Here is a 19,593-nt window from a genome sequence, read left to right as displayed (position 1 = left end):
TAAAAGCCAGCACGCCATTAGCTTTCTTCACTGCCTGCTGTACCTGCATTCTTGCTTTCATTGACTGATGTACAAGAACACCTAGATCTCGTTGTGCTTCCCGTTTTCCTAACTTGACTCCATTTGTTGTTTGTTATTTCTCCCCACTTGCTGGGAATATCAGATATCTCTCTTTCTCCCTTATTAGGGAGAGAGAGAAAACCTCTGGTATGTTGAATACCTGGTGAAATGTGAAGTCTTTGGGGTAACTGCAAGTCTGTGTCTTTGCTGTTGCACGTTCTTGAGTTCTCGGTGGGGGTGCCGATGCTCTTTATTTGCTGGTGTGTGGGGGGGGGGGGGATTGTTGCGTGCTGCCGCTTACACACAGGAGGGGGAGCTGGGGGGAATTTGGGGTTCTAACATTTAACTGTCGTTCATTCTTTGGGGCACTCCTCTGCTTTCGTGGATGGTTCCAAAGAAAAAGCATTTCAGGATGTGTATTGTAAACATTTCTCTGACAGTAAATTGTATCTTTGAACCTTTGAACAGTCGACATTTTGGGCTGAGAGAAAATAAAGCCGAGTGAATCTGTACGGATTACTGTCGATTGTTTCATGGTACTGAAACCGCCTCCTGAGTTTTGTTTTGAGAGAGGTTGGGAGATGAACAGAGAGTTAAGAGTCAGGATTGAAGTTGGTGATAGCGGAATGAAAGAGTCACTGTATGAGGCACACTTGGTGGCTCTGGGTTTGTACCTGCTGGAGTTTAGATGACGGGTGAATCACACTGAAATCTATCAAATATTTAAAGGCTTAGATAGAGCGGAGAGGATGTTTCCAAGAGTGGGAGAGTCTAGGACCAGAGGCCACAGACTCACAGTAAAAGGATATCTCTTAGAAGAGAGAATTTATTTAACCAGAGGATGCTGAACCTGTGGAATTCATTGCCACTGACTGGGTCTGGAGGCTGAGTCACTGGGAATATTTAAGGTGGTGGCTGATAGCTTCTTGATTAGTCAGGGGGTTATGGAGAGAAGGCAGGAGAACTGGATTGAAAGGGATAATATATCAGCTATGATGGATTGGCAGAGCAGATTGAAAGGGCTAAATGGCCTAATTCTGTTACTTACCTTATGGACTTATGGGAAGGCATGTTCCATTTCTAACCTTTTCCACTGAGGTTGGGTGGAATTACAACCAGAGGTCATGGGTTAAGGATGAAAGCTGAAAAGTTTAAGGGAACATGAAGGGCAACTTCTTCACTCAGAGGGTTGTGAGAGCCAGCACAAGTGGTGAATGTAAATTTGATTTCAATGTTTAAGAGACGTTTGGAGAGGTACATGGATTGTAGGGGGATGGAGGGCTATGGTATGGCTGCAGTTCATTGGGAGTGGGCAATCTAATGTTTGGCCAAGAATTAGATGGGCTGAAGGGCCTATTTCTATGCTGTATTTTTCTATGATTCTAACTAATAAAGTCAGACCAACCACAGCAGCTCAAAATTATACAGGCAAATGTTCCTCAATTTAAACATTCAATCACTCCTTTAAAATTAAAAGTTCTCATCAATCTATAAAAGATTATAGAAAGCAGTCGACAAGGAAATGCAAAGCGAATAGCTGCAGACACTGGATATCTAAAATAAAAACAGGAAAGGCTGGAAACACTCAGTAGGTCAGGCAGCCTCTGTGGAGAGAATAGCAGATCGAACATTTCTGATTGGCATCCTTCCATCAGAAACCTCCCCAAAGGAATTTCTGTCAAAATGCTACACAAAGACACAAAAATGTAAAATATTAGCACGAAGATATTGACAATATAAACACAGCAAGGAAGAGTTAAACTGTGAAGGGTTACAACAACATCTCATGTCTATTGTTTATTTAGAGATGCAGTGCACCCCCCAGTAACCCAGCTGTGTCACCCCAGCCTAATCACAGGACAATTTACAATGACCAATTAACCTAGTAACTGGTACACTGTTAATGTGGGAGGAAACTGGAGCACCCGGAGGAAATCTACGCACTTCACGGGGGAGAATGCGCTAACTCCTTACAGATGATGCCAGAATTGAACTCTGAACCTGGGAAGGCTCCGAGCTGGAACAGCGTCACGCGAAGCACTGTGGCAAGTAAACGTAGAAGCCAGATAAGGTTTGGATGATCTAAGCACCAGTGCAGACTGAGAAGGTCAGGGTGCAGAGGTAAGGGAGGGGACGATTCTCACTGCTTTGTGACGTTTACTTGTCTCTGCACTGAACCGATGCTGTGGCCTGCAACAAACAGGAAGCTGAATCGGCTGCTGGCTTCGTGTCTGTGGGCTCACTTCAGTTCTGAATGCTAGTTGCTTACTTTTACTATTTGCGCAATTTGCTTTTTTCCCTGCACATTGAGTGAACGATAATTGGTTCTATTGGGTTCTTTGTTGTGTGGCTGCCTGTAAGGAGGCAAATCTCAAGGTTGTATACAGGTGGGCCACCCCCCCCCCCCCCCTTTTTCGAACGTTCGCTTTACGACAGTTCGCTGTTACGAAAGACCTACATCAGTACCTGTTTTCACTAACCAAAGAGGATTTTCACTTTTACGAAAAAAAAGATGCCTGCTTTATACGTGTGTTTACCCCGAAAATACCACCATGACCGTGAAGCCTTGTACGGGCAGTTGTGTGCGCATGCGTGTACGTGCTGAGTTGTTTTTTCTCCAAATTGATTTTGACTGGCTGACTTCCCGATTTTGATAAGTGAAACTACACCGTAAATACAATATTTCTACTTTATATAGTCTGCATATTTGTCATATCATTCCTGCTTTTACAATATGTTTGTGTTATTTTAGGTTTTATGTGTTATTTTGTTTGATTTGGTAGGTTATTTTTTGGGTCTGGGAATGCTCAAAATTTTTTCCCATATAAATTAATGATAATTGCTTCTTCGCTTTACGACATTTTGGTTTACGAACGGTTTCATAGGAACGCTCTACCTTCGGATAGCGGGGGAAGCCCGTACAGCACATGTGCTTTGATAACAAATGTACTTTGGATTTTGAAACCAGGTTAACTGATAAACTCACACTGGATTTGAAGAGTTAATTATGGCGAGAATACATACCTATAGTACGCCAACTGCAGTGCCATCTGAACAAACGAGTCAGGACTTATGCCGTGTTTCTTGGGAAAGTCTTTGCCTAAGTTTCTGTAGGTGAAGCAGCTGATGTCCAAGTCGTTGACTAAACTAGAACAAAGGGACTATTTCAGCTCTGTGAATTTCAGAAATAAATTAACTTTAAAGGAAAGGGTACCCTAAAGAGGAAGAATCGGTATTAATGAGCCATCTCTAGCCAGTGTCTCGTCCAAGGGATTTCACAGTGTTATCAAACAAAACCATGTAATTGTGTTTCAAAAGCTGGGCAAAATGGTGGGTATAAGATTCAAAATTAAGATGTGCGTTTCTGAAAGAGGTCTGGGTTAAAGTCAAAGGACAAATGTGATTTAATTATGTCTGGGTTAAAGTCAGAGGACAATGGTGATTTAATTATGTCCGGGGACAAATGTGATTTAATTATATCTGGGTTAAAGTCTATAAACAAATGTGATTTAATTATGAATGCAGAAGCCCTGACAAGATTAACTGTTTGTGGAATCATTGAAGTCCTGAGATATGGACTATTATTTTACAGAAACGTGTAAAAAAACAACTCCAAATATGGAATGGGAAAACACTGTGTACCTCCCGAGTCAGGGAGGGGGGTGGTAAGGAAGAAGAATAAAACCTGCTGCCCTGTAAGGTTCAGGGTTCCCTTCTCTGAGGGGGCCCAGCTCTGCAGAACTGTTAATAAACTTTGTTTCCTTGAATTTGTCTTGAAGCCATTATTCGGGAGCGTGGCTCGTTTCTGACAGTGGGGTTTAAGAAACAAATTTAACAAGGGGGGGAAAGGCAAAGAGAAGGGAAGATCCAAGTGTAGGACTGGGCCATCAGACAGAATGAAAAGTCAGGCAGAAGTTTCGAAGCAATTACATTTGGGATAATGGAATCAAGTGAAGTTCAAGTTTATTGTATGTAAAATATCGCTCCCCTGGGGCCTGGAGACGAAACACAGTCACACACAGCACATGAAGCTACAATTCAGCACAGTCAGTCACAAAATAATATTAGCACAAGACCCTGAGCGCACAGCCTGAAGATTGACAGGTTGATATTAGGTGCGAGGAGCACGTTTATGCAACTCAGCCATAGACAGTCCCAAGCCCGGCTGTGAAAGGAGGGTTGGGTATGGAGCTCGCAACCTCATTCTGTAAAATCCCAGAGCTACCGAAACGGCAACAAAACCTCCGAAAACCTCATCCCTGGGAGAGGAAGGTTCTTCGAAAATGGGCTACACCTGCGGACAGCTTGAAAGACTGGCCCAGGACAGAGAACTCTGGCGCACTGCTGTCGCTGGCCTACGCCTCCACTTAAGTAAGCATTATAATGTTACTGGCACTATTACAGCAAAATAAGCCACTGTGTAAATATGTGAAACAGCAGCAATACAAGATGAAAAGTGGTCAGCACAGAGTGAGTGTCTGTGAGTTGGAGAGTTGGGGCGCGTGCTGGCTGTCGGTAGGCTGCTGAGAAGTCTAACAGTCCGGGAGAGTCAGCTCCTTCCCAGCCTGACAGCTCTGGTTCTTATGCTGTGACACCTTCTATCTGATGGCAGGAGATCAGGGAAAGAGTGAGAAGAATGGGGGGGGGGGGCGTGAAGAAACTGGAAGGAACAAAGAGTTAGAGGAGATTACAGAAAAAGTGAAGAACTGTATATTTAATATGTCAGTAGTATTTGAGTGATATTGTAAATGTATTGTTTGATTAAACATTCATGTTTATTTAAGTAATTCCTTATGGCTTATATGTAAATATGTTAACTGCATACGCCATGACTCTACCGCGTGATACGTGCACGCCTCACTTAAGGTAAACACAAAGATAGAATTACGTTTCTGTCTCCCATCTTTTCCTTTTAATTAGTGTAATGCCTCAGATGCAAATTATGCAAACTGTACTTGTTTTTTTTTACTGTACTTGTTTTGTAAGTTTGCATAACAGAAAGTTAAGCAAGCTCCGTGACTGATCTGGTAGAAATATCGCCTCATTATAGGAACGACGTGGAAGCTTTACAGACAGTGTAGAGGAGACGCTGCCCGGATTAAACAGCATGTCTTCTAAGGGTAGGCAGAGCGATCTAGGGCTTTTCTCTTTGGAGTAAAAGAGGATGAGAGGTGAATTGATAGCGGTATACAAGATGATAAGAGACTTTTTCCCAGGGTAGCAATGACTAACATGAGAGGACATCATTTTAAGGTGACTGAAAGAAAGCAAGTCAGAAGTAGGTCGTTTCACACAGAAAGTGGTAAGTGTGTAGAACACAGTCGGCGTGGTGGTAGAGGCAGATACATTAGGGGTGTTTAAGAGACTCTTAAGTGTCCCTAATGTACATGGAACAAATAAATATGGAGGGCTATGTGGAAGGGAAGAGTTAGGTTAATCTCAGAATAGGTTAAAAGGTTAGCACAACATTGTGGGCTGAAGGGCCTTCATATCTGTTCTAGTAATGACATTGGAACAGCACACATGGCATTTCCTTTATCCAATCACCTTCATTAATATAAAATTATCTGGAAAATTATTTTTTCTATTGATGACTGGACAAGACAGTAGATTCATTATCCAGCACCCTCTGAGGTAACATACAAAAACAGGTTCTTCTTCTTCTTTCACCCCTCCTGGGGCAAAGGCCAGTAACAGCAGCTCACCGGGGCCCTCTGTCCTAGGCCAGTCTTTCAAGTTTTCCTGAGGTGTTGCCCATCTTTGAAGCTAGTTCCCCTCCCAGGGATGAGGACTTTGGAGCTTCTGTAGCTCTGGGATTTTATAGGGCGGGGTTGCTAGCCCCAAGCCCGACCCTCTGCCTTTCGCAGCCAAGCTTGGGAACATCCATGGTGGAGTTACGAAGACTGATACAGTGGATTCCAGTAGTTTGGGACACATTGGGCCAGTACATTTTGGCCCAATTTAGCAGCTGCCCCAATTAGCCAAAGTTTCATGCAAATAGTTAAAAAGGGATTAAAAAAAAAGTTAAGCTACCATTTAACTGAGTAATACATTATGTATTTAAATGAAATACGAAACTGATTATAACACTACCAATACGACAACAGGACTATAACCTGTGCATCGGTCCCTAATAGTTATCAACAAAGGAATTCATTCAGTGTGTTCTTTTGATGCAATGTTTATGAACAAAATCAGCACAGACACTTAATGCAGATAGTAGACTTGACAAACTTCATTGTAACATTCAAGATGATTGTCAACACCTTCAAATTCTTCATAGTTCCCAACTTTCTGAAGAAGTCACATCGTTTCATTTTCACTCCCGGTCATTTCTGGCAGCTCCAAGCCTGAATGCTTCAAACCGCAGTGAGCAAAACAGTTCTAAATTGTCATACTTTTCAATACCTGCCAACTCTCAGTGACACAGATCACTGCTTTGTGAACATGAGCATGCAGGTGATAGTATGTAAAAACCATTCGTTCTAAGCACTTTGTCAAATGGCCACAAAGTGGACATGACTGACACTAGCTAAAAACTGTTCAACAACAGTTCCTTCTCCCAGTTAAGTGGCAGAGTGTCCTGAATAAATGAATGGAATCCTGATTATGTTATCAATTAGCTTTTGTATTTTTTAAAGGCTTGTCCCAAATAAGCAGCCATTCCAATTAACCGATGGCCCAATCCACTGTACTGAATTGAATTAGTGTTCAAGTGGTTCAAGATAATTTCATTGCAGAAACTTCAAGCAATTTAGAATTGATAACGTGGACAGACACAGGAGAGAAAATCTTTAGGGACGCAGGTTCACCATACAGAAATTAAATCTATTCAAATTTGAGAGAAGGTATGATGCAAAGATGATGTTAAGCATCTGGCCTTTCTTTAACACAAGAGATTCTGCACATGCTGGAACACCCAGAAGGTGCTGGAGAAACTCAGCAGCTCAGGCAGCATCTACGGAGGGGAATTATGCAGTTGATGGCTCGGGCTACGACTCTTCATCAGGACTGGAAAGGAAGGGAGAAGATGCCAGAGAAAAAACGGTGGGGAGAGGGGATGGAGGTCCAGCTAGAATGTGATTGGTGAAGCCAGGCAGGTGAAGTAAGAAGCTAAGAGGTGATAGGTGGAAAAGGCAAAGGGCTGGAGAAGAAGGAATCTGATAGGAGAGTGGACCATGGGAGAAAGGGAAGGAGGAGGGACATCAGGGGGTGGTGATAGACAGGTGAAAAGAAGAGGGGGGGAATATCAGTCCCTCTGCATTCAGTCTAAAGACTACACACAGGTAATGACTGTGCTACTCACATGTCCAGGTTCTGTTTGGCATGCTCAATGTCTCGCTTTATCTCCGGAGTGATATAGAAGTAAAGTTTCTTTGGCAATGGCAGAGGAATCATTGGAGCTCGAACTGTATCTGGATTTTTACTGTACAAGGAAAAGTATGTGGTTAAGATTTTGAATCAACAATACTAATTTTAAAAAATGCATACAGTGTGACTTTTTTTTTTAAAAAGAGTTGTATAAAGGTGGAGATAAGTCTCTACCAGGTGTAAGGCGCTCCTTCCCTCCGCTAGCCTGCAGGTCACCTTCGGGCAAGATCTAGTACGTGCTGAGCCCCCCTTCCCCCACCCCTGATCAGGGCCTCGTGTAGCCATGGGATCGAGTGGTGGATGGTTTGACTGAGCAGCTGGTGCATATCACAAGTCCTGGTTATGCCACCACTGGTGCCAGGTGTCTTGTAAAGACACTGCCCAGAAGACAATGGCAAACCACTTCTGAAGAAAAATTTGCCAGGAACAATCATGTCCATGGAAAGACCACAAACAAGGTATTTATTATGCAAAGGGAACAAAAAATACAAACGATTATTTATCATCCTATTGAAGTTAAATCAGTCTATCCGAGGGTATGTGTGGGCATCTCCCTCCTACTGAAAGGATTGGTTAGACTGGATATGGAGAGGATGTTTCCAATACTCAAGGACCAGACAGCACAGCTCAGAACAGGATACCCCTTCAGAACAAATAATGAGGAGGAATTTCTTTAGCCAGTGTGTGGTGGCTCGGTGGAATTCATTGGCACAGATGGTATGGAGGCCAGTTATTTAAAGCAGAGGTTGATAGGTTCTTGATTGGTAAGGTCATCAAAGGTGATGGGGAGAAGGCAGGAGAATGGTGTTGAGAGGGATAATAAATGGGCAACGATCCAATGGCAGAGCAGACTCGATGGGCCAATTGATCCAATTCTGCTCCTATGCCTCTTAGAGCAGGTTCAGTAAACTGCCATGCAACTGGCACTGGCCCAACCAATTCTTACAGGCAGAGCATCATTTACATTGGAACATAGTCCAGGAACTTAAAGTACAACATCCCAATGGGTGAGCAGTACTGAGACTGATCAGAAAAAAAAAAAAATCGGTTTCCCCCGCACCTTTGATACTGGAACAATCTGAATTACAAATATTTATCAAATACAAATATACACACGTTCAGCTTCTACGTCCATCTAGATTCACGCTTATTACCGAATGTTATATTTTAAGTATTCACGTCAGCAAGGTAGTGTGAATGTTGGCACAGTCGCGTCACAACGCCAGCGATCACCGATCAGTGACGGTCAGGAGTTTGTACATTCTCCCCGTGACTGCACGGGCGCTCTGCTTTCCTCCCACGCTACAAAGACGTACTGATTAGGGTTAGTGAGCTGTGGGCCTACCCTTGTAGCTTCCCCCGGCAAGATGTTGGACTGTGTTGGTGATTGACACAAACGGTGCATTTCACTGTGCTTCGACATACATGAGACAAGTAAAAGTTAATCCTTAATCAATGTGGTTTAATGTGAGTATTATTAAAAGTAAGTTAGTACTAATCGGGAAGCTGTCGGTAACAAGAGGCAGGTTCCGGGGTTGGCGGGGTTTTTACTTCCACTCTTTTTACTCTGAGTATGCATTGTATATAGTTCCACCACCCATGCTGCACGAGGTACCTAAAGGCCTCTCTATTGTAAATATCATTTACCGTCACAGATAAAGATGATCTTTTGGCCATAAAATTGTCAAGTTACCACAGATACAATCAATTCCGTGGTCTGCAGACTCCATTCCAATTCCACTGTGTGGAACACACAGGCGAACCACACTTTCTGACCATTATCGGCCGAAATTCCTACAGAATGCCCAGTCGCAAAGAAAGAAAAGACCCTGAGAGCAAGGAAGCATTGAACCATGATGCATGCGATAAGAGAAGGCAAGGTGATCCTTCTGGTCTAAATGAACGGGTTGGTACAAGTAAAGCCCTGGAATAAATGAATGCAAGTTCTGCACATTCTCTGACAGAAGCAATCCCAAACTCCAGTCGTCTGCATTGGGATCACACTCTGAAATTTTCCATCTCGCAAGCTCAGAAAGTACGCACAAAAAGTTCAAAGCAAATTTATTATCGAAGTGTGGATGCGCTCCACCACTGGAGTCACAATCAATACTTTTTCTTCATGTACACTCAGTGGCCACTTTATTAGGTACACCTGCTTGTTAACGCAAATATCTAATCAACCAATTATAAAGCAGCTACTCAATGCATAAAAGCATGCAGACATGGTCATGAGGTTCAGTTGTTGTTCAGACCAAACGTCAGAATGGGGAAGAAATCTAATAAAGAAACAACATTTAACAATTATGAATAATTACAGTTTGAGGTTAAAGTACAGATATAGAATGAAGTGTGCATATGTACATATAGAAACACCAGCGTGCATTTGGAATTTAAAAAGCATCATGAAAAGTGGTTTGAAGTGTTTCCAAATCAGTCAGAGGGTAATAGCAACAACGTAGCCTACCCACAATTCACTAACCCTAACCACACGAGTTTGGAATGTGGCACACCCAGAGGACATCTACGCAGTCACAGGGGGAATGTACAAAATCCTTACAGACAGGCGGAATCAATCTTAATCTTACAGCCGACACTGTGAAGAGTTACGCTAACTGCTACCCTACCACACCATATCCATAGCTACTAAAACAGAGGAGCTTGCTCTCTTCTACGTCCTTACCAATAATCCAGAACGTGGTCCAGTATCGTAGCAATGGGTGGGCCCTCTGCAGACGATTGTTCGTAGATTACGCCACAGGATCCATCCTCGCCCACAATGAACTGTAACACAAACCACAACCCTTCGATCCATCGCTTACAGGAGCAATAATTAACTAATGTTTACTGTGGAGAGCTGCAGCCCAGCCATTTTAACAGTGGACCAGCTGGGATTTCCCAGTGGCCAGCCTTTTTATCTGTGGTATCAACAGGGATCTCCTGGTGGCCGGCCATTTTAACAGTAGTACCAGCCATGGTGTCCCGTGGTCAGCCATTTTAACAGTGGTACCAGCCGGGATCTCCCGGTGGTTAGCCATTTTAACTTCAGCACCAGCAGTTTTAACTGTGGCATCAGCCGGTGATCTCCCGGTGGTCAGCCATTTTAACAGTGGTACCAGTTGGGATCTCCCGGTGGTCAGCCATTTTAACAGTGGTACCAGTTGGGATCTCCCGGTGGTCAGCCATTTTAACAGTGGTACCAGTTGGGATCTCCCCGGTGGTCAGCCATTTTAACAGTAGTACCAGCCATGGTGTCCCGTGGTCAGCCATTTTAACTGTGGTACCAGCCGGGATCTCCCGGTGGTTAGCCATTTTAACTGTGGTACCAGCCGGGATCTCCCGGTGGTTAGCCATTTTAACTGTGGTACCAGCCGGGATCTCCCGGTGGTTAGCCATTTTAACTGTGGTACCAGCCGGGATCTCCCGGTGGTTAGCCATTTTAACTTCAGCACCAGCAGTTTTAACTGTGGCACCAGCCAGTGATCTCCCGGTGGCCGGCCATTTTATTTCTACTTCCCACTCCCACAGCAACATGCTGCCTGGCCTGCTGAGTTCCTTCAGCACTTTGCGTGGGTTACACCAACTTGTCTGTCTACACCCCCAGCTCCACAGCCGAGATGAGGCTGATCGCAGAATGGAGGTTCAGCAAATCATATTCCAAGTCAGTAGTTCCAGCCTGACGGCACAAAAATGGAGGGTGACGCATGTGGAACGAGCTGCCAGCGGAAGTGACGGATGCAGACTCGATTTAAGAGCAGTTTGGATAAGTACATGGATGAGAGGGGCACGGAGAGCTATGGTCCTGGAGGGGGTCGATGGGGCGAGGTAGAGTAACAGTCTGGCATGGACTTGATGGGTCAAAAGGCATTTCTGTGCTGTAACTACGTGATCAGCGTACCATTTTGTCTCGTACCTGCAGAGTTTTGTCGAACCAACGGTTGCCACTGTTGGAGTAGCTTCCTCCTCCATGTAGCATCTGTGCCGCCATCCGACTCGTGTACTTCTCCTCCGAGATCTTCAGGACCGGCGAGTCCAGGCACACGGTGAAGATGCTCTGCTGAATGGCCCGGACCGACTCCCTGTTCAGCTTGTCTGAGGGAGACACCAAATGCTGCACCTGCTCGTACCTCACACACCTTGACCCACTGCTTAATACCATCGAAAATCTGACTACCTTGGTCGTCACAACTCATTCCCACCATCTACAGCAGGGGTTCCCAACCCGGAGTCTGCAGACCCCTTGCTTAATGGAATTGGTCCCAGGCATCAAAAAGTCTGGGAACCCTTGATGTGCTGACTTCCAGGCATAAGTGCTACAGATTTCTGACACACTGGGGGGCCCGGTAGCGTAGTGGTTAGGGGAACACTGATGCAGTACCATCACTTTCTGTAAGGAGTTTGTATGTTCTACCAGTGACAGTGCGAGTTTCATCTGGGTGCTCGGGTTTCCTCCCATATTCCAAGACGTTCAGCTTAGTAGGTCACATGGGTGTAATTGGGCAGCAAAGACTCGCTGGGCCAGAAGGGGCTGTTACTGAGCTTTACCTCGTAAATCAGGAGCTCCCAAACTTTTAGTCATGCTTTTTTTATATTGATAATTATTCACATTCATTTGATTATTGACGTTTCCGCTAACATCGATTGCTCATGGCTGTTTGCAACTGCTGTCTTGTCAACTGTTGGTTGCTATTGGGTATTCTCCTGTGTTTTATGCCACAGTCAATTCCGGTTCGTTTCAGCTACTAGCAACAAAGTGTTGCTGATGTGGATTTTACTTCAACAGAACAAGGAGAGCAGGACAGGCCATTTAACTAACGGATGTGGTGCAGGGACAGTTAGGGTGTTACACCTGAGTGAGCTTTGTTGAGAAGCTGGAGAGCTTCGGAGGTGATGTGTAGACCCGGTGGTGGTGGACGTGCACCATCTCCCCACTGCCGATTTGGTGACTGATAGGGTGGGTGAGACAGCAGAAATATTTTCAGCTCTTCTCTTCACTCTGGCAATGAACAGGTCTTTTAACGTCAGTAGCTGACAGCCAATGATCTTCTCCGCCCAGTGGACCAGTCGGCTCAACCTGGACCTGGAGCGGGAGGAGACGAAGGGAAACTAAACACTGATACAGCTAACCCACGCTAAATGCTGGAGAAACTCAGCAACCCAGGCAGCGACTATGGAAAAAAGTACAGTCAACGTTTTCCGTCCGAAATCCTTCATCGGGACTGGAGAAAAAAAGATGAGGAGTCAAGAGTTAGGTGGGGGAAGGGGAGGAAGAAACACAAGGCGATAGGTGAAATCGGGGGTGGGGGGGTGAAGTAAAGAGCTGGGAAGTTGATTGGTGAAAGAGATACAGGGATGATGAAGGGGGAGTCCAATAGGAGAGAACAGAAGGCCATGGAAGAAAGAAAAGCAGGAGCACCACCGGGGGAAAGGAGATAATGTGAGAGAGGGAAATGGGAATGGGGAATGATGAAGGGGGTGGGGAGGGATTACCAGAAGTTTGAAAAATTGATGTTCATGCCATCAGGTTGGTGGCTACCCAGACAGAATATAAGATTTTGCTCCTCCCAGAGTGTGGCCTCATTGTGACAGTAGAGGAGGCCATGGACTGACATGTTGGAATGAGAATGGGAAGTGGAATTAAAATGGGTGGGAACTGGGAGATTCCGCTCTTCCTGACAGACAGAGCGTAGGTGTTCAGTGAAGCTGTGTCTGTGAGCACCGGATACAGTAGATGACTCCATCAGACTCCCAAGTGAAGTGTTGACACTCCTGGAGGGACCGTTTGGGGCCCTGAATGGTAGTGAGGGAGGAGGTGTAGGGGCAGGTGAAGCACTTGTTCCACTTGCAAGGATAAGTGTCAGGAGGGAGATCGGTGGGGAGCGACAAATGGACAAGGGGAGCAATCCCTGTGGAAAGTGGAAAGTGGGGGGTGGGGGGAAGGAAAGGTGTGCTTGGTGGTGGGATCCTATTAGAGATGGCAGAAGTTACAGAGAATTATGTGCTAGATGCAGAGGCTGGTACCCACCCTACCAGTCACCTATTCACCAAATTGCAAGTAGTAGGGTGGGAAGAGGTTTACAATAGACATCAGCAGATAAGCTGTCTCCAGAGACAGAGACAGTGAGATCGAGGAAGTGGAGGGGTGTCAGAAATAGACCAGGTAAATTTGAGGGCAGAGTAGAAGTCAGAGGCAAAGTGGATGAAGCCGATGAGCTCTGCATGGGTGCAGGAAGCAGCACCAACGCAGTCGTTGGGGGGTGATACCGGTGTAGGCTCATGTTCCACCTAGCCGACAAAAAGGCAAGCATAGCTGGAACCCTAGCTATACCTTTTGTTTGAAGGCTGGGAGGAGCCAAAGGAGAAATTATTGAGAGTGAGGACCAATTCCGCCAGACGGAGGAGAGTGGTGGTGGAGAACTGGGTGGTTTTGGTGTCCAGAAAGAAACGGAGAGCTTTGAGGCCTTCCTAATGGGGGATGGACGTGGACAGGGACATAGTGAAAATGAGATTATTGGGGCCAGGGAACTTGAATCGTTGAAAAGATCAAGAGCATGTGAAGTGTCACAGATGAAGGGAGGAAGGGATAAAACAGAGTCAAGGTGTGCCGATATGAGTTCAGTGGGGCAGGAACAAGCTGAAACAATGGGTCTACCTGGACAGGCAGGTTTGTGGATCTTGGGTAGGAGCTAGAAACGGGAGGTGCGGGGTGCATGAACTATGAGGTTGGAGGCAGTGGATGGGAGATCCCCAGAGTTAATAAGATTAGTGGTGTGAGAGACAGTGGCCTGGTGCTCCTCCACAGTGTCCTGCTCAAGGGGTAAGTAAGAGGAGGTGTCTGAGAGTTAGCGCTGGGCCTCAGCAAGGTAGAGGCCAGTCCGCCAGACTAATACACAACCCTTTTATCTGGGTGTTTGATGGTGAGGTTCGGATTAGTGTGAAGGGAGTGGAGAGCAGAGCGTTCGGAAGGAGTGAGGTTGGAATTGGACAGAGGAGTGGTGAAGTCGAGACGGTTGATGTCCCATCGACAGTTGGCAATGAAAAGATCCAGAGCAGCCAGAAGACCGGGATGGGGTGTCCAGAAAGTGGAGGGTGGTTGAAGATGGGAGAAGGGGTCATCGATGTGGGGTGGAGAGCCCTTGCCAAAGAAATAGGCACAAAGAGCTCAGCGTCACGGCGGGGGCAGAATTCACTGAGGTGTGGCACAGGGGGACAAATGTGAGGCCCTTACTGAGGGCAGAATGTTCTGTCTCAGAGAGGGGAGGTCAGAGGAGATGAAGATACACACAACACACTGAGTGATGGCTGAGTAAAACTAATTCACAGTGGAACAGAGAAACACAATAGTGTGAATGAAAAACTACACACAAAGACTGACAAAGAATCAATGTGCAAAAGAAAACAGTCAGTGCACATACAAAAAATGGGAAATAATGAACAAACACGTGATACAGATAGCATGAATTTTAAAGTCTCTGAAAGTGAGTCCGTAGGTTGTGGTCCTGCCGAAGGGTTTCAGCCTGAAGCATCGGCCATAATCTTTTCCATAGATGCTGCCTCATAGATTTCTGAGTTCCTCCAGCATTGTGTGTGTATTACTGTAGGATGTGGGATCTGTCAAGGTATCCACACTTGTTCACAAGTTCGATGGTTGCTGGGTAATATCTACGCTTTCCTCCAATCACCTCACTTTTTCACAATACTACCTTCTTTTGGTGCTGCGATCATTCGGGGTTTTTACCTTTCATCAGCGTATTGTAGGCCTGGCCCCAGATGTTCCGGTGATCACTGGTCAGAACTCCCAGTGGCTCCTTGTCCGTCTTCCAGGAGAAATTCCGGATGCGCTGGAGCTGCATGTGGATCTGGTCCACGGTGAGTGGGGAGCCGTCGCTGTTGTACACATCCAGGTGGAAGAACTGAAAGCACGAGTTAGTGTGGTGTTAGTGCAGCCATTAGTAAAATTATCACCGGGGTCAGTTCCCAACAATTCATGTTCTCAGTATAGTTATTTCTTTATTATTTGTACAATTTGTCTTCTTTTGCACATTTGTTGCTTGTCAGTCTTTGCTATTTTTTGTTTGTCATGAATTCAACAGTGTTTTGCCCTATACAGGTGCCCCCCACTTTGCAAACGTTCGCTTTACGCCATTTCGCTTTTATAAAAGACCTACATTAGTAACCTGTTTTCGCATTACAAAGAGGATTTTCGCTTTTACGAAAATTTTTCCCATATGAATTAATGCTTCTTCGCTTTACGCCATTTCAGCTTAAGAAAGGTTTCATATGAACGCTCTACCTTTGTAAAGGGTGGGGGACACTTGTAAGTGCCTGCAAGAAAATGTATATGCTACTTGTATTGTAGCATATACATACTTTAATAATAAATTTACTTTGAACTTTTGAGTATAGGCTGATGTCAGAGGTAAGATTTTTTTTCAAAACAACACAGACATCTGCTCAGTACTATTTATTACCTTTTTATTATTGGCAAGATTTGTCCTCTTTTGTACCCGTGTCTTAGTTTTCATAAATTTTATTGTATTTCTTTATTTTCTTGTAAATGATCACAAGAAAATGAACCTTAGGATAGAATGTGATGACGTACACTTAGTTCGATAATAGATTTACTTTGAATTATGAAACCAGAGCTACTATCACCGAACAGGAACTAAAATCTCTGTAAAAACAACAGAAATACGTTCCCTCGTCATGACAGATTAGCAGCTAGCGTAGACTAATGAATACCCTGTCACCACTGAAGTCCCGTCACTAGGTCAGCATCACAGGCTGAGGGGCGAAGCTGTTAACCAGTCTCACAGGTGCTCCTGTACCTCCTTCCTGACAGCTTCCGGACCACACAATGATGCAGCCAGACAGAACCCTCTCCACGCTGCTCCTGTGTAAAGATGTTTAAGGGGGCCTCAGTCTCTTGGCATGCTGGCTTTTATAACAAGAGGAATTGAGTATAGGAGTAAAGAGGTCCTTCTGCAGCTGTACAGGGCCCTGGTGAGACCCCCACCTGGAGTATTGTGTGCAGTTTTGGTCTCCAAATTTGAGGAAGGACATTCTTGCTATTGAGGGAGTGCAGCGCAGATAGATAGATAGATACTTTATTCATCCCCATGGGGAAATTCAACTTTTTTTCCAATGTCCCATACACTTGTTGTAGCAAAACTAATTACATACAATACTTAACTCAGTAAAAAATATGATATGCATCTAAATCACTATCTCAAAAAGCATTAATAATAGCCTTTAAAAAGTTCTTAAGTCCTGGCGGTTAAATTGTAAAGCCTAATGGCATTGGGGAGTATTGACCTCTTCATCCTGTCTGAGGAGCATTGCATCGATAGTAACCTGTCGCTGAAACTGCTTCTCTGTCTCTGGATGGTGCTATGTAGATTCACAAGGTTAATTCCCGGAATGGCGGGATTGTCATATGTTGAAAGATTGGAGCAACTGGGCTTGTATACACTGGAATTTAGAAGGATGAGAGGGGATCTGATTGAAACATATAAGATTATTAAGGGATTGGACACACTGGAGGCAGGAAGCATGTTCCCGCTGATGGGTGAGTCCAGAACTAGAGACCACAGTTTAAGAATAAGGGGTAGGCCATTTAGAACAGAGATGCGGAAAAACTCTTTCACTCAGAGAGTGGTGGATATGTGAAATGCTCTGCCCCAGAAGACAGTGGAGGCCAAGTCTCTGGATGCATTCAAGAGAGTTAGATAGAGCTCTTATAGATGGCGGGGTCAAGGGATATGGGGAGAGGGCAGGAACGGGGTACTGATTGTGTATGATCAGCCATGATCACAGTGAATGGCGGTGCTGGCTAGAAGGGCCGAATGGCCTACTCCTGCACCTACTGTCTATTGTCTTCAGAAAGTCCAGTCACTGCCATCCCTTCCTGACTAGTGAGGTGGTGTTGGGATTCCAGGTTGGATCGTCTGTTATGTGCTCACCAAGGGACTTTGTGCTCGTCACTCTCTCTGTGCCAGAGCCAGTGATGTGCTTTCCTGAAGCCCACAATCATCCCTACTGTCTAGTCCATCTTGAGATTCAAACAGTTGTACTCATACCATATAACAAGCGTCTATAACTTCTCTCGCGATGCTGTCTCATCATTGTTGCTGAAGAGGACAGCCGTTTACTCAGGCACAGCAGACTCCCTGATGAAAATGAGTAGTACTTGATGTTTCTTTCAAATATCTTGTGCAGACGGCATTATGGAGTGGTATACGCAGTTTGTTAAATCAATATAAAGCTGATACAGTTCCAGACAGAGATTTGAATCCCATCAGAGTGAAGCTCTCTGCTCACACACGCGTCCCAGTGCTTGGAACTTCCAGGCAAGAGTTACGAATGAGGCAAAGAGCACTTTGGCTGTTGCCGAGACGAGGAAACCTGATCACATACCAAACCATGAACGGTCTCCAGCTGAAAATTTCTGGCCACCAGTGAACAACGAGGTACAAATGCTCCACCTACTTTCAGCAAAGTGGAAAGCAGGCAAAAACAACCAACTTTACATTGATTACATGAACACGGAATTCAAAACTTCAAAGTAAACTATCAGAGTATATATATATATATATATATATATATGTATATGTCTGTAAAAAATTTTAGACACATATGTAGCTAGGGTAATTGTATGTATTGCACTGTACTGTGGCCACACAAAAGAAAAACAAATTTCATGAGACGTACGAGATAAACCTGATTCTTATATGGGTTTCCATTGTGGACTGAGAGTAGGAAGGGGGCAGGGAGAGAGGAAATGTGGTTGGGAAAGGGGAAGGCAGAGGGGAGAGAACTGTAAGCACCAGAGAGACATTCTGTAATGATCAAAAAACCAATTGTTTGGAATCTAATGACCTTGCTTTTTGCCACACCCGTCCCTGACACTCCTTCTCTGTCTCCCAACATCCTTTGTTCCTGCCAGATTTACAATCCTTTCCTCTCCAAACCGTAACAAATATAGTACTGTACAAAGGTCTTATGCATCCTAGCTGTCACCTAAGACTTCTGCACAGTACTGCCTGTCAAGATATACTACCCTGCGATTGATTCCCTTGCAGGCGTTCACAGTCGAGCAAAGAAATACAATAGAATAAAAATGAAAAACACACAGGTACTGACAGACAACCAGTTAGGAAAAGAAAACAATCTGCTCAAATAATTCTGAGAAAATTAGCTTTAGGGTCCTTGGGAATGAGGCTGTAGGGTGTGGAATCACTTTAGAGTTGACATGAATGATGTAACGCACGGTGGTTCTGCAACTTCTGGTAATTACTCAGAGTTCAAAGTAAATTTATCATCAAAGTACTTATATGTCACCGTATACTACACTGAGATTCACTTTTTGCAAGCATTCACATTAAATACAAAGGAATTTTTTTTTAAAACAAGCAAAGTAACTATAAATAAATAAACAAACAATAAATATCGAGAACATGAGATGAGTCCTTGAAAGTGAGTCCCTAGGTTGTGGGAACAGATCAACACTGGTGCACCTCACAGCTGTGTGCTTAGCCCACTGCTCTCTGTATACATGACTGTGTGGCTAGGCATCTGCAAGTTTACTGACAATACAACCATTGTTGGTAGAATTTCAGGTGGTGATGAGAGGGCGTACAGGAGTGAGATATGCCAACTAGTGGAATGGTGCCACAGCAACAACCTGGCACTCAACGTCAGTAAGACGAAAGAGCTGATTGTGGACTTCAGGAAGGGTAAGACGAAGGAGCACATACCAATCCTCATAGAGGGGTCAGAAGTGGAGAGAGTGAGCAGCTTCAAGTTCCTGGGTGTCAAGATCTCTGAGGATCTAACCTGGTCCTAACATATCGATGTAGTTCTAAAGAAGGCAAAACAGCGGCTATACTTTATTAGGAGTTTGAAGAGATTTGGCATGTCAACAAATACACTTAAAAACTTCTATAGTTGAACCGTGGAGAGCATTCTGACAGGCTGCATCACTGTCTGGTATGGAGGGGCTTCTACACAGGATCGAAAGAAGCTTCTGAAGGTTGTAAATCTAGTCAGCTCCATCTTCGGCACTAGCCTACAAAGTACCCAGGAAGGTTGTAAATCTAGTCAGCTCCATCTTCGGCACTAGCCTACAAAGTACCCAGGAAGGTACCCAGGAAGGTCTCAGTGACA

The 19,593-nt window shown here is 44.7% G+C and overlaps 1 protein-coding gene across 1 annotated transcript in view; it reads right to left on the bottom strand.

The window, feature by feature from the left end:
• The window catches only part of LOC140719562 (carnitine O-acetyltransferase-like), a 56,670-nt gene that overhangs the window by 18,583 nt on the left and 18,494 nt on the right, over nt 1–19,593 (bottom strand). Inside the window, exons 7-11 of the mRNA XM_073034274.1 lie at nt 15,167–15,341; nt 11,342–11,520; nt 10,112–10,212; nt 7,367–7,486; nt 3,085–3,207 (exon numbers count right to left, since the gene is read on the bottom strand). Coding sequence (XP_072890375.1) covers nt 3,085–3,207; nt 7,367–7,486; nt 10,112–10,212; nt 11,342–11,520; nt 15,167–15,341 — 698 coding nt within the window. The remainder of the gene's footprint in view (nt 1–3,084; nt 3,208–7,366; nt 7,487–10,111; nt 10,213–11,341; nt 11,521–15,166; nt 15,342–19,593) is intronic.

The sequence above is a fragment of the Hemitrygon akajei genome, chromosome 2 (genome assembly GCF_048418815.1).
Source record: "Hemitrygon akajei chromosome 2, sHemAka1.3, whole genome shotgun sequence".
Classification (NCBI taxonomy): Eukaryota; Metazoa; Chordata; class Chondrichthyes; order Myliobatiformes; family Dasyatidae; genus Hemitrygon; species Hemitrygon akajei.
Note: the sequence above shows the minus strand (reverse complement) of the source record. Positions and strands in the feature narration are given on the sequence as shown.